This window comes from Rhinolophus ferrumequinum, chromosome 10 (genome assembly GCF_004115265.2).
Source record: "Rhinolophus ferrumequinum isolate MPI-CBG mRhiFer1 chromosome 10, mRhiFer1_v1.p, whole genome shotgun sequence".
NCBI lineage: Eukaryota > Metazoa > Chordata > Mammalia > Chiroptera > Rhinolophidae > Rhinolophus > Rhinolophus ferrumequinum.
The window spans coordinates 13,852,889-13,866,556 of record NC_046293.1 but is presented as its reverse complement, the minus strand read 5'-3'; the positions used below and the strand labels follow the sequence as shown (position 1 = coordinate 13,866,556).

Here is a 13,668-nt window from a genome sequence, read left to right as displayed (position 1 = left end):
AGTAATGATAAAACTCACAACCATCCGTCCATGCATCCATATCTGTTTGGACATGCTGTTACTCCTGTTCTCTCTTCCCAGCCCCTCCAATATTCCCAGTAGGGCCATTCCTTCTTTTTGGTTTGACTTCCCATGATATTCCAGATGAAGAGCACAAAGTCAGTATTGCTGGTAAAGTGGACACCAGTCCAGTGCTGGCAAAGAAATTCTTTGCATTTCTTCTGTTGGGTACTTCCTAGACTAAGGTTCAGTCTTTCAGCGGTTCACTGATTCTGTCCCATAGACTTTCATTAATAGCATCCTAAGAAATGTAATGTAAAACAAACTGTGAACATGACTGATATTGTGCATATGCAACTTCAAGCTAATTTTAACTTTGTGGAATTTCTTTCCCCTTAACAAGTACCCTTTTAATAGCCCCACTTCCCGGATGGAACCTTGTTTGATGAGCAGTACTCCTAGACTGCATCCTACCCCAGTCACCCCCCGATGGCCAGAGGTGCCCACAGCCAACACGTGCTACACAAGCCCGTCTGTGCATTCCACGAGGTATGGAAACTCTAGTGACATGTACACACCCCTGACCACGCGCAGGAATTCTGAGTATGAGCACATGCAACACTTTCCTGGCTTTGCTTACATCAATGGAGAGGCCTCCACAGGATGGGCTAAATGACTGCTATCCTAGGAATCCTTATTTAATATTAATAAGTATTAATAATAATAATAAACCCATCCACCCCTCCCCAGAAGACTTGATCCATCATAACTCTTGGACTCTTCCTAGGCGTCCATTTTCCCAATGAACGTGAGGCTGGGATTCAGTGTGGGATGAATAAATTTTAGTTCGGAAAAACAAGACTCACTAAAAGTCAGTGAGACTGGGTTCCTGTAGCCAAGCCAGACCTGACGGTTTCTCTAGAACGCTCTCTCGGGCAGGCCAATCTGTGCCTTTTCCCTCTGTCCCACGACTTTGCGTTGTATTGGTAAGTACTCCCTGTAAGTTACTTACTTTCCTGCTGACAGAAGCTCTTTAGTCTTGAAGGGTGGATACTGGAGACAGAATCTGTGTTGTGTTCTTGGAGGGGCACATAATTTACCAAGAGCATTCACCTTGCCATCCGTCTGTCACCTCACTGTACAATGAACAGCCCTCAGATATGTTCTACGCATCCCTTCTTCCTGGTGGTGTCGTTGCTGCTTCCTGGAGCACCAGGTCTACATGGAGGTGTCTAGAAACTCTATAGATTCCCCGTTACGCTCATGTCTGTCACAGTACCCGCATTGTCTTGGAACGTGAGTGCTGTCTAGAGGGAAGGAAAAGACCTGTTCTGTACACCTTAAGTTGGTTGAGGTTTGTAGGGGACTCGTTCTTCTACATACAGATATTTGTCCTAAGTTTGCACAATGGCTGGTGTCAGCAAAAGGCAGGGGGAGGGGCTTTCTAAGTTCTGTGAGAATGTGGATTTATAGCATTGAGTATCACACTCTGCTGTATTAACTCTGTGAAACTGGATGGAGCAAACATTAACTTACCAGGCACCAAGTGTGAAAATGACTTTCGGGTTCCTTCTTAAGACTATAATAATTTCCGACACTTTGAGAGAAAAAAAAAAGTCAAAGCTGTGCCTTTGAACCTACACTATACTGTGTATGTGTGGAAATAAAAATGTGTTGTACTTTTGGAAAATTTTTTTCGTAGGCATTTTCTGTCAGATTTGTAGCAATTTGTGAGGTTTTTGTTAGAGATTAACATAGTTTTTCTTTCTGTATTATAAAAAGCACCAAGCAATTATGGTGGACCTATTACCCTATGGGTAAGAAATAAATGGAAATATGACATCGGATGTTTTAGCAATTGTTCTGTAAATAAAATCTTTGCTCACACCCACTCAGTGTGATAATCATGTCTACAGCTCAAATGCAAATAGTTTTATCTGTACAGTTGTGGAAGATATGAATGGTTTCACACTCAAATAAAAAGTATTGAAATGACCTGTTTTCTTCATTTTGCATTTGATACGACGTGTGTGTGTTTGTCTGTGTCTGTATGTGTGTAACATAAATACCATTCTGAATGCTTAGGGTGTAAGTAGGCAAAACAAACTAAGTGGTCCTGCCTGGTTGTGCTCATCCTGATATTGTGCATATGCAACTTCAAGCTAATTTTAACTTTGTGGAATTTCTTTCCCCTTAACAAGTACCCTTTTAATAGCCCCACTTCCCGGATGGAACCTTGTTTGATGAGCAGTACTCCTAGATTGCATCCTACCCCAGTCACCCCCATCATCTTGTCATAAAACAATCATTAAAATTTGGATAGGCCCCAGGTACAGTGCTTAAACAATTTCCTACCTACAACCTGATTGAGGTTTGTAGGGGACCAGTTCTCCCTACAAGGGCTTGTCTCAAGTTTGCGTGATGGCTAAGTCAGCACAGGGCAGGGCCCTTTCAGCTCTTGAAGGGACTGTTGTTCTTCAATACGAGCATCATTGAGAGGTCCCCTGGTACTCAGTTCACTATGCTTTAATGACCACTGGGTGTAAAGATATTTCAAGTGCAGTGCTTTAAATGCTAATAAACTTCTGCAACAGAACAGTGACATTACTGAACACTCAATAAGCATCAACAGATCCTTCTCCAGCACTGCATTTTGATTCTAGGGCTGAGGAGTGAGGATATAAAGGCAAAATGATTAAATGGGTTGCCCAAACTTGAAGAGTCTGGGATCTATGAGAGACTCAGAACCCAAGATTTCCAGAAATGGCAGTAGTGATACATTAACTAAAAGGCATGAGAATCTGACAACTCAATTTGCATTTTGAAAGATTTATTTTTAAAGCCAAGCTCTTATTTGCTATTACATACTTATACCGGAAAATGGTTTTAAGATTAAAATTACATATTTTGCATAGCACCCCCTTAGAAAATTTAGCTATGTTGATTCTGCCAAAAGAATGTAGATGCTGGATTTCACCCTGAAGGTAAATTAATTTGATCTTTGGCCCACGATCCATTAGTTGGCTTTTTAGGAGGGAAGTAAGGGAGAGGAAGAATGAAATTTCAGATTTAGTCACTGTATAGAACAAACCTGAGGATAAGCAGCTCTTGCTCTCTTACGATCCAAAGTTAGTGCTCCATGAATGAAAGGGTGTAATAAGTCTGACTTTTGACTTACTAATCACACACACACAAAACGCAATTGCCAAACTCTCTAGCCAGCTAGCAGCAGCACATAATAAACAACACCCATGTACAAGTAACAGCTACAAGCTCATTAAATGCACGGATCTTTAGGCAAAACAAGTCACAACAAGGGCCTGAATCCCAGAGAATAAAGTGGTCACTCCAAGAACTTTGCAAGGGAGAATGAACCAGGCCTCCTCTTCACAGCACAGCCAAGAACTGGCAGTCGCCAGTGCCGGAGGAAGAAGGCGGCTTTAGCTGAGGGCAAGTGGTCCAGAGCACAAGGTACCATCTCTTGGGGGGCAAGCGTGCTGCCTACGTTCCCAATTGCTCTCAACCTTCAACTTCACAACTGAGAAGGATCCCATTAGGAAAAGAAAACAGCTGCTGTGAGCTCATGACTCCAATGCACCTTGTCTCCTTCTGATGGTCCCTACCCAGTCACCAGAATGGGAACGGGCAAGGTTGGCAGCTGGGAGTGGGGCCAGTCCTTGTCAGAGGAAGAACAGAGGAGTCTTGGCAATAAAGGGACACTCCCCTTTTTAGGACTCTTTCTGAAAAGGACTCTGCCAGCTTGAAACTGGCTAAAGTCATGAACAGCAGCCAGAATGGCTCACCCACGTCGCAGGCCTGTGGCGTCCGGGACATCCATCCTGCTGTGCTCTTTGTCAGGCCTCTAATATATCCCCAGGTCTGGAAAGAAAGGGAACCTGTGGCCCCTCAGAGACGGCAACCGAGTCAGAGACCAGTAAAAAATATCCCATTGAATAAGCCCAACCTAAATGGGGAGAGGGACTGAAATCATGTAAAGAAAACTAAAAGGAAGCCTTGGCTTCACTACCATGTGACCTTGGAGGGGTCACCTCCCCACTCTGGACTTCAAGCGGACATGTGATATGACTGTGACATCCCAATTATCGTCTGTGTGCTGATGTACCAGGGCGGGCAGATCTGGGTGAGGAGGGTGGACAGCTTAAGGAAAACAAAGAACAGACTGGCAGCTGGGCCATGATTCAGGAAGGCAGCCATGAGAGAGAAGGCGACGGCTCCACCAGCTGGTGCTTACAAACAGCCTGAGGTCTGTGCCCACGAGCTCAGCCCAATGTACCTGCACCATGACCGAGCAACGTCCCCCCCTTCCTCATGTCCAACCCCACCCTCTCTTACACAAGTCTGCGTAGTGTCTTCTGCCATTTCCCCCTCCTTCTAGATTGATCCTTAATGTTTGCTTTAAAGTGGCATCACTCCAAATGTCTGTCTCAAGTGAATCTGGAGAAGGAAAGAGCAGAAATGAACAGGTTTATCTGTTCCAACTCTTTGCAGGGTTTGTCTCTTGAAGGCAGAATCACAAACATTTTTTTTTTAATCTTACTATTTCTAAAACTTTTATTTATTTTAAATGTGTTTTTTCCAGGACCCATCAGCTCCAAGTCAGGTAATTGTTTCAATCTAGTTGTGGAGGGCGCAGCTCACAGTGGCCCATGTGGGGATCGAACCGGCAACTTTGCTAAGAACACTGCGCCCTAACCAACTGAGCTAACCGGCCACCCAATGACAAACTTGTAAAAAAATTAAATCCTGAAGGGGATAGTCTAAATGCTCCCTTTATTACAGGGAAAAGCGTGTGGGGAGAGGTCGCTGTATGTCTCCGGAGGCATAGAATTCAGACTTATTCAAGAGCCTGGAGTATATAAATCATCATCATTGAAAGCTTAAAAGAAAAGCAAAAAATGGATCCACTTATTGGCTTTAAAGTGAAATAGAACTGACAGTAATTCCTGGTTCCATCAGAGGTATTGAAGGGGCACTCCTGTTCCAAGTAGGGTTGGACTTCCGTCATTCTCAACCCTGGCTGCCCCTTAGGGTTACCTCCACTCTTTTAAAACACTGATGTATAGGACCCACCCACAGTAAATAATTGACCTGGAATGTGACGTGGGTATCAGTTTCTTCAAGCTCCCTGGGTGATTCTAATATGCAGCCAAGGTTGAGAAACACGACCCCTTCTACCTTCAAGTACTAAGATCCAGGGACTGCTATTCCCGAAGCATGTACCCCAAGTTTCTTTTTACAGGCTTCCAGTCCGTCCAGAGTGGAGAAGAGGGCACTCCCCAAAAACCTACTGTTTACAGTTTCACTGCAGCTGACAAACCTTTCCCTGACAGCCCTGTTTTGCTGGCGCTTCAGCCCAGCCCACCTCCCTACCACTTTGCCGCCTGCCCTTCTAACCTGGCCCCTCTCTGCTTGAGTGCCTTGGCAGCCTCCCAAGCTAAGCCAGCTCGGACACGGCCCTTGTGGTTTCCTCTTCTTCCAAGGAGGTCAGAACCTTTTGTGCTTCATCAGCCTCCTCCCTTCATCAGCTCTTCCCCCATTCCTCCTCCTGTACCTTAGTCCCCTCCAGCCTTCTCACCCCCATAGTTTGCTGCTGCCGGTGTAGGTGGGACGGAAGACGTGGGCCCCAAGAGTTGAGAAGAGAGCTGTTGCTAGGAAAGGAGTGTGGGTGAAGAGAGATGGTGGGTGGTTGAAATAGGGCTCCCCAGTTTTATCCCTCCTTTTGTCTCATGAATGCCTCAAGAGCTAATACCAGTTCTTCAAGAACTGTTATGAAAAAGAATGAGGTCTGACCGTGACAGCAGGAGTGAGAGCAGCGGCCTCAGAAACAGCTGCAGTGCTGATACTTGTTAATTTATAAGTCTCCTGATAGAAGGGGAAAGCCGCTGAGAGAAGTTTAGAAGAGAGAATTCTCAAGGAGCCGCCAACCTGGGCCTCCACCAGGGATGGTATCCAGAAGGTCCTGGCCTGTGCTACGTCTCAGAAACCGGAAACTGCAAAGGGTCTTCTTAACAACAGAAATGGAGTCAAGGCTGAAAGGGCAACGTTTTACATGAAGAGCCTGCGACACACTTTCCCCACCTCACACTGACATTTCTGAGGTAGCTCTGTGTGAATCTACAGAGGTTCCCATTCCTGGGGGTCTGTTATGTGCCAGGAACGTCAGAGACATCATCTTCACTTCTCACACCCTTCTTGCCATCAGTGTCAATGGTATAATCATTTCTGTTTACAGGCGAAGAAACGCCGGCTCCGAGCAGTTGAGCGCCTTGCCCAAAGTTACATAGTAAGTGGGAGACCTGGGCTTTGAAAACAAAACTGCCCCACTCCAGAGTCTGTGCTCTTTCTACTACAGCACACCTTCCTCCTTCCTACTTTTGTTTCCACCCCACCCCACCCCCATTCTTCTCTCCTAAGTGGCTTTGCAGTTTTTAAATCAACCTTGACCACAGTAATAGAACCTACTGGGTTTGAAGAAAGTTTCACAAGTTCTGGGAAATGTTCGTGTGCGCTAAATGAAGGCAGCTCCTGAGCCAGGCACCAGCCCCCCCCACCCCCCCTCGCACCCTAGGCTCCATTCATTCCATTCACTGTAAGTTAACAGCAGACTAGGTTCCCTCTATTGTTTCCCAGGGTACATACAAACCAATACATTATCAAGGATCAAGATTTGGTCATCTTATAGAGAAACAGGAACAAAAGAAAATCAATAATAATGTAAAAAAAAAATACCAGGTCACAGGAAGATTTTTATTACCAGGTCGGGGGGAAAAAAAAGCTCTGCAGGGGAGGTGCAGTGAGCCAAGTATTCACTAGAATGAAGTCATTTGAGGGGGTGGGGGTGGGGGACTGGCTACCTCTTGCTGTTCAGGTCACTACCCTTTGACAGCAGTGGCCTCTGACCCAACAGCCCTACAATTCTGTTTTGACTGACCCTGAAACCCATGAAATTCAGATGTGGGCACTGACCAAAAGTTGAGATAAAGCTGACTAATATGGGAAAAGCTCCCGGTATGTGCCCCCAGCTGAAAGGAGCTGGCAGTTCTTTGGCCGCAGATGCAATTTATTCTGTCCTCCTCCTTTCAGGGAAATGCTAATCCCTCATAGGCAACTCAAGGGGAAGACTGAAATGTGTTGATGATGAATGGCAATAATCCTTTGTCCACTGCCACCTCCTCCTAGCGTTGAACCTTCAGAGTTTAATCAAATGCTGGTAAGTAAATTAATGCTTTACTGCATAAGGACTTAAAAAGGAAGTGGTGGGAAGGAGGGTTGTGAGAATATGTCCCTTCTGACATGGGCATCTGAAAAGCTTAATTGCAAAGACATTGATATGGTGGGTGGGTGTTTAGACTCCTTATTTACACATACGTATATGACAGTCACATTCCCAAAACTGACATGTCAAAGCATGTCAGGGTTAAAGACATGAACAAGGTTTAAAGACCAAAGCGGTGTGTTGGAATTACTTTTCTGTTAAAAATGACACCAGCAACAACAAAACCGAAGCATTTGTACATCAATAGGAATAACATGACCTTTATCCCCAAATTGTCACATCACTGTAAGGGACGTTGCATTTTTCATTCCAGTTCAGCTAACATTTGAGTGGCCACTCCATGCCAGGTCTGCTGTCCTGGCCACTTTGATGGCCGTCTCTTTTACCCCTTACAACATCCTGCAAAGGAGGTATCACTATGCTCATTCCAGTTGAAAAAAAAAAATGCTCAAAGAGAGCTAGTGACTTATCCCCGAACACCCAGAGACAGAGTTAAAATTTAAACTAGAGTCTTGGGCTTTCAAGTATTCCTGTTAGATACAAAAAAAATTAGTTGCCAGAAGGGTTTGAAGGAATTTGACAAATGATCAGCTTCCGAGACTCAAACAGTGAGTCACAACTAAAAACCAGGTTTTCCAATTCCCAGTCCAGGTTCTTTCGCCACATTACAGCGTTGCCACCCAAAGCGCTGGGTTTTCCCAAGAGGTGTTTGGATGGGATTCCAAGCCAGAGAGATGCAAATAGGTCTGACCCACATTCCAGCTCTTGGATAAATAAAAACTCCTAAAGGGCACTCCATCTTGTGCGCTTGGTTTGAGAGTGCTGCTGTGGATTGTCAATCAATACTGAACAACAATAGGTACACATTTGCCAAGGACTAACAGCACGGGCTCAATGTTAGCAATTAGAATACTGGAAACATTACTGAGGAACCTCAAAAAGGTGCTGAAAGCCTGGGTGGAGTAGTCATAAATTGTTTAGAAAACTTTGAAGTCATTTACTCCGACTCTTAATTTTATAAATGAGATCCTGAGAAATTAAAATTATACACAAGGATCTGACACCCTTTGGCAACAGACCCTCACCTGTTTTCCAGTTGTATTTAACTTTATGTCATATGGCCTTGTGAAATAGTGTTTTCAGGAATGTAACATGTAGAAGTTAGATTGGCTGGTCATAGAGTCATCACTGATTATGAAATGTCTCTCAGTTTTAACTTTTCCTTATCCACTGACCAACTGACCTCTGAGAAATCTCCATTGCTGGCTTTCAAGTTCAACCAAGTTGGTATCATTTCTCAATAAGCATCTTGTTAATTTTGGCCTCCTGAACTTTTCTCATGGCCTTTTCCCCTATCTGCTGGCCCTCAAAGTTCACTCCACTACTCCACAGTTCATCTCCAAGAAGCCTTCTCTGCTTACTCTTCTTCCCATCAATGTGTACCTTGCTTTGATTTGCATAACACTTATGTTCAATTGGTTTCTTCCTATCAGTAGAAAAGATTTGCTTATTGCCTGGATGTTTTTTATATCACCAAAGGACAGGATCGGTTGTTTCTACTTTTTTTTTTTTTTTTATGGTGCCTAAGATAATGCTGTGTTCCAATGATCACCAAATATTTGTTAAAGTAACAAATCATGATAATTAACTTTGTTACAAAACGGAGACTTCATTCTTGGTAGAAAATGAAATTAAAATAACTTTCGTCTTGCTAGGTCATTCTGATTTCTCAAAGACTAATTAATGAATCACATGCACATGACTTTGGTAGTCTAACAAAAAAACTAGTTCAGTAGTTGATATACTATCAAAATATTGGGCCTGTGGTTCTCAACCCTGCTGTTCACTCAAACCAACTGAGAAGTTTTGAAAACCTATACCCAGGCTTCACCACAGAGGAACTGAATCAGAATCTTTGCAGGTATGCCCAAGAAATGATTTGAATATATCATATTGATATTTGATTTATACATACTGATTTGTACAACCTCATTCTTAATGGATTTTTCTAAAGAATGAGCATATTCAAATTTGGTTTTGTTGTTGTTCTCAGAATCACCAAATTTTACAACTGAGAGAGAGCTAAGATAGTATCTGGCTCAATCCCTTTATTTTATAGCTGAGGACTCCATGGCTTAAGAGAGATTCAGAGAGTAGCCTCACACGGTGGCATGGTGGTTGTTGAGTGACAGGTCGTATCTTGAATTAGTGGAATTTTCAGCACTTCCATTCTGGAGCTGTAGAAACTAAACCAAGCTGTTTAGTTTTTAAATTTCCGCTTTCTTCTAAAGAAAATGTGTAAAAAATATTGCATGTGGAAGCTTTGGATTTTAAAAGCTCTTAGCACCTGGTACTTCTTAAAGACCTTCAATTTGGCACATTCCAAATAATCCATTGTCATGGCAGAGGAAATGCCACAGCAGGATATATCAAAGTTCAGAAAGAAAAAAAAAATGATTAGTATCTATTGGCAGGCCTTTTCATTGACCCTGACCTATAAATCCATCACATTTTATGCTATCAGGCCCAGGGTACTTCTAGCCCTTAACTATACCACTTATTAGCTGACTTATTGCTTATGAGCAAGCTAATCAACACACTGAACTTCCCTTTTGTCTATAAAAAGGAAGATAGTGCCTGTCCTATTGCCCTTGCGTTTTTTTAGCTATTATAAATCAGATTAAATTAGATGATCTATGTGGAGATAATTTGAGACTAGTAGAGCACTATCCATATATATATGTACAGAATTATTATATTATTATTTTTCAGAGCAATGACTTGTGAATATGTATTTGTCACTTTGATTACCCAGTCTCTAAATCCTCATTCCTTAGTACCATGCCACCCAAGAATCAACAGGAACTGGAGTTAGTACTGGACTAGAGACTCTAGTCACTGAAAGTATCACAGAACTAAATATTCAGGGAGGTAAAGCAATGCAGTGACCCAGGATTTAGCTAGTCTAGGCTCTAGTCCCAGAATCTGCTTTTAACTATTGACTTTGGACAAGTCACTTAATTTTTCTAGGACCAGAGTCTCGTCAGTGGTCAAAGGATGACTTGAATTAGAGTCAAAGATCCTTTTGATTTATAAAATCAGAATATTAGTGCTTAATTAAAATTACTAAAGTGCAATTTCCCAAGCCATTAATTAATGTGGTTTCACATTTTTAAAATCTCTTTTTAGAAGTACAGGGCTGGAGCCTAAAAACATAAGCTTATTTCTGTTAAACAGACATTTCGAACACATGTATGAGACCCTTTTTGAAAGAAGCATCTCTACTCAGATACTTTTGGAGCCCTTGCTCCAAAAATAAGTGTAGGGTTACTCAACAAGCATATAATATAGTTCTGGACACAGAATAGACACCCAAATACCGTTATGTTACAGCTCTTAGTCTGAGTCCCAGCTTGTTACTTAACCCATCTGAGTCTGTTTTCCTTCTACATGTGGGACAATGCCTTCCTCAAGGATTCATTGAGAGTGTATATTAAAATGTTTTGTAAACTGTTTTAAAAAACAATTGTAAGATACTACTATTACCTAAGGAATGTAGCTTACTATACCATGACCTTCCTAAAAAGTGTACTTTTTCATGAGATAGATTAAAATCTTTCTTAGTTTAATTATGGACATAGCACCTATCCCAACACCTGGCTCAACAAATATGCTCAATAAATGTTTGCTGCATGAAAAGTATAATACACAGAAAGACCAAAAGCTCTGTGAGCTCAAATTGCATATTTGCTTTTATCTCCAAATTCCCAGAGCCTAGCACAAGAGCCTTTCACAAATCTGACACAGAAGAAACTCAATAATTCTTTTTTTTTTTTAAGATTTTATTGGGGAAGGGGAACAGGACTTTATTGGGGAACAGTATGTACTTCCAGGACTTTTCCAAGTCAAGTTGTCCTTTCAATCTTAGTTGTGGAGGGCACAGCCCACCACCCGGGAGTCGAGGGGGGATGCAGCCCACAATCCCTTGTGGGAGTCGAACTGGCAACCTTGTGGTTGAGAGCCCCTTCTCCAACAAACTGAGCCATTCGGGAGCTGAGCGGCAGCTCATTGACTTCATTGAGTTCACGCTCTAACTAAGCCACCCGTCTACCCGAAACTCAATGATTCTTAGATGAATAAAATGTCCCCTCTAGTTCCTCTTCAGCACAGTTCAACAGGCAGAGGCAGGCAAGGGAGGCAGCAAAGATGATTTCTGGTAAAGGTTCTTGGAATGGAAAACTGGAAATTACTTAAGAGAATTCATCCACTCTCTAACAAATAGCTTGGGAGAGCAAAAAGAACATGGGCTCTGAGTTCAAGTTCAGTTCCCAAATTCTGCAATCTTGGCAAAAAAAAAAAAATGCTCTCTAAGACTCCTCAGTTTTTAAGTTTCCTCATCTTAAAATGAGAATATGTACCTCCCTCATAGGGTTAAGCACGAGAATGAAAACTCCATTAGGGCAGGGACTTCATTTTGGGCCAATTGTCTCTACACTAAACAGCATTAAACTCTATTAAACAGTGCCTAGTACAGCATAGGTTCTCAATGTTTATTGGCTGAATTTGTGAGAAATTGACTGAGGTAATACAGAATGCCTGCACGTGAACACTTAACTCTATCATCACCACCATCATCACTACTATTACCAGTATATCACTATTATTGCATTACTGGTGGTTGTAGAGCGGTCGCCTTAAGGGAAAGACCCAGATTCAAATCTCAAATTCTCCATTTACTGGCTATGTGACTTGGAACAAATTGCTTAACCCATTAGGGCTCCTTTGGTTCTACAAACATCTATATGGAAACCACCTACGCAACACTGAGTCTGGAGCCCAGGCGGCATGCGATACATGACAGAGATTCTTATTTAGACAAAAAATCGCCGAGTCCCCTTTTATCTAGATAACATTCCTACAATTTCCCACATTAATGTAGCTGAATAGATAACATAACCGCAAACGGGAGGAAGGAAAGAATTTCAGAGAGACCAAAACCGCTAAACGAGAAAAGAGGGAATTAAACCGGTGCTTGACAGTTCCCACCAAAGGATGCTAGTTTCCGCGACTGTCAACCAGTCCGACCAGCCAAGGCTCCAGCAGGACAGTCAGCTCCGTAAGGAACAAAAAGGAGGCAGAACCGTCGCTTAGACCCTCCCCCTAACGGTCTCTCGGCCGCTGGCCTCAGGGGCCGCCGGACTCCCGTTTCCGGCCCTCGCAGGACCACAGTTCCCAGCATGCCTTTGAAGGGAAGTCTTTCCCTCTGGATGACTACTAATCCCGGCATGCCATTCGACACTCCAGTAAATTGGATGGAATAGTGGAATGACCCCATTGCACGCAGGGAATTGTAGTCCATTTAGCTGCTGTCTCTTAGCGGGGCGGGGAAGAGCCGGGTCGTTCTCGTCAGCTGAGAAGAATGATTCATCGAGGAGAGTCAGGAGAGAACAGTTGTGTCTGTGAAAGCCCACTTAAAAGCCTGGACTCTTCTCCAAGGGAGGGAGAGGCTGGAGAGCAAGCAGGTCCTTGGGCCTGACCCCGCCTCAAGCTGCTCCGCAGGCCTCTATCGAGTCCTGGGCCTTGTCGAGGGCGGCCGCGAGGCGCCGGTTGCTGGGGGACCGGTGACGTCGCGGGGTGAAAGTTGAGGGGCGGTGACGTCGGGCCTGCCCGGGCGGAGGCTGGCGGGTTGGAGGCAGAAGGGAGGGAGGGAAGGAGGGAAGGAAGGAAGCTGGGAAGGAGCGAGCGAGCGAGCGGGGGCGCGAGGCGTTTACCTGGAGGCAGCGGCTTGGGCGCGCAGAGCGGCCGCGGCTCCCCCGCACCTGCGGCCATGGATGAGGAGCGCGCCCTCTACATCGTCCGGGCCGGCGAGGCGGGGGCTATCGAACGGGTCCTGAGGGATTACAGCGATAAGGTAAAGAGCCCTGGCCCCGGGCTTGCGGTATAGCACCCCCGGGCCGCCCTCGGGGCTTGCACGGCGCATCCCTCCCCACCCCCCTCATTCCCGGGATGCGCTTTGCTCTCCCCCCGAAAACGTTTCCGGCTTGGGCATACATGTTTGTGCCCCCAGCCTTTGCTATCCGTGCATCCTGCATCCCCCTGCCCCCACCCTGGCGCCCACTCCTCTGATTCCGGCCCAGCAGCCTGTCCTACGGTCCTCCTCCCAAGCGCGCAAGTCACACCCCCGGAATCCGTAGGTGTGCGTCTGTGCCCTGTGCCCCACTCTTGGATGCATAAATGCACGCCAGGCTTCCTCACCTGTATATCATAAAAATACTTGCTTCTGTGCATAAACACGGCCCATGACATCCATAAAGCGTACCAGCCACGATGGCAGTTCTTTATATACCTATAGCACTGTACAGTTTGCAAGG

General features: G+C 44.4%; 2 protein-coding genes across 10 annotated transcripts in view; both read left to right on the top strand.

Annotated features, from left to right (window-relative positions):
- RFX4 (regulatory factor X4) overlaps positions 1-1,992 on the top strand; it is a 139,697-nt gene extending 137,705 nt beyond the window's left edge. For 2 of the 4 annotated variants that reach the window (XM_033118695.1, XM_033118698.1), the window contains exon 18: positions 404-1,992. In XM_033118695.1, the coding sequence (XP_032974586.1) occupies positions 404-676 (273 nt within the window). In that variant the 3' untranslated portion in view covers positions 677-1,992. The remainder of the gene's footprint in view (positions 1-403) is intronic. The other 2 variants (XM_033118696.1, XM_033118697.1) reach the window with 2 other exon arrangements.
- Positions 1,993-11,442: 9,450 nt separating this feature from the next.
- RIC8B (RIC8 guanine nucleotide exchange factor B) overlaps positions 11,443-13,668 on the top strand; it is a 101,073-nt gene continuing 98,847 nt past the window's right edge. For 5 of the 6 annotated variants that reach the window (XR_004424105.1, XR_004424103.1, XR_004424104.1 and 2 more), the window contains exon 1: positions 11,443-13,208. Coding sequence is in view for 3 of the 6 variants with exons in the window: in XM_033116528.1 (XP_032972419.1) it covers positions 13,125-13,208 (84 nt within the window). In the remaining 3 variants the exon portion in view is untranslated. The remainder of the gene's footprint in view (positions 13,209-13,668) is intronic. The other variant, XM_033116530.1, reaches the window with a different exon arrangement.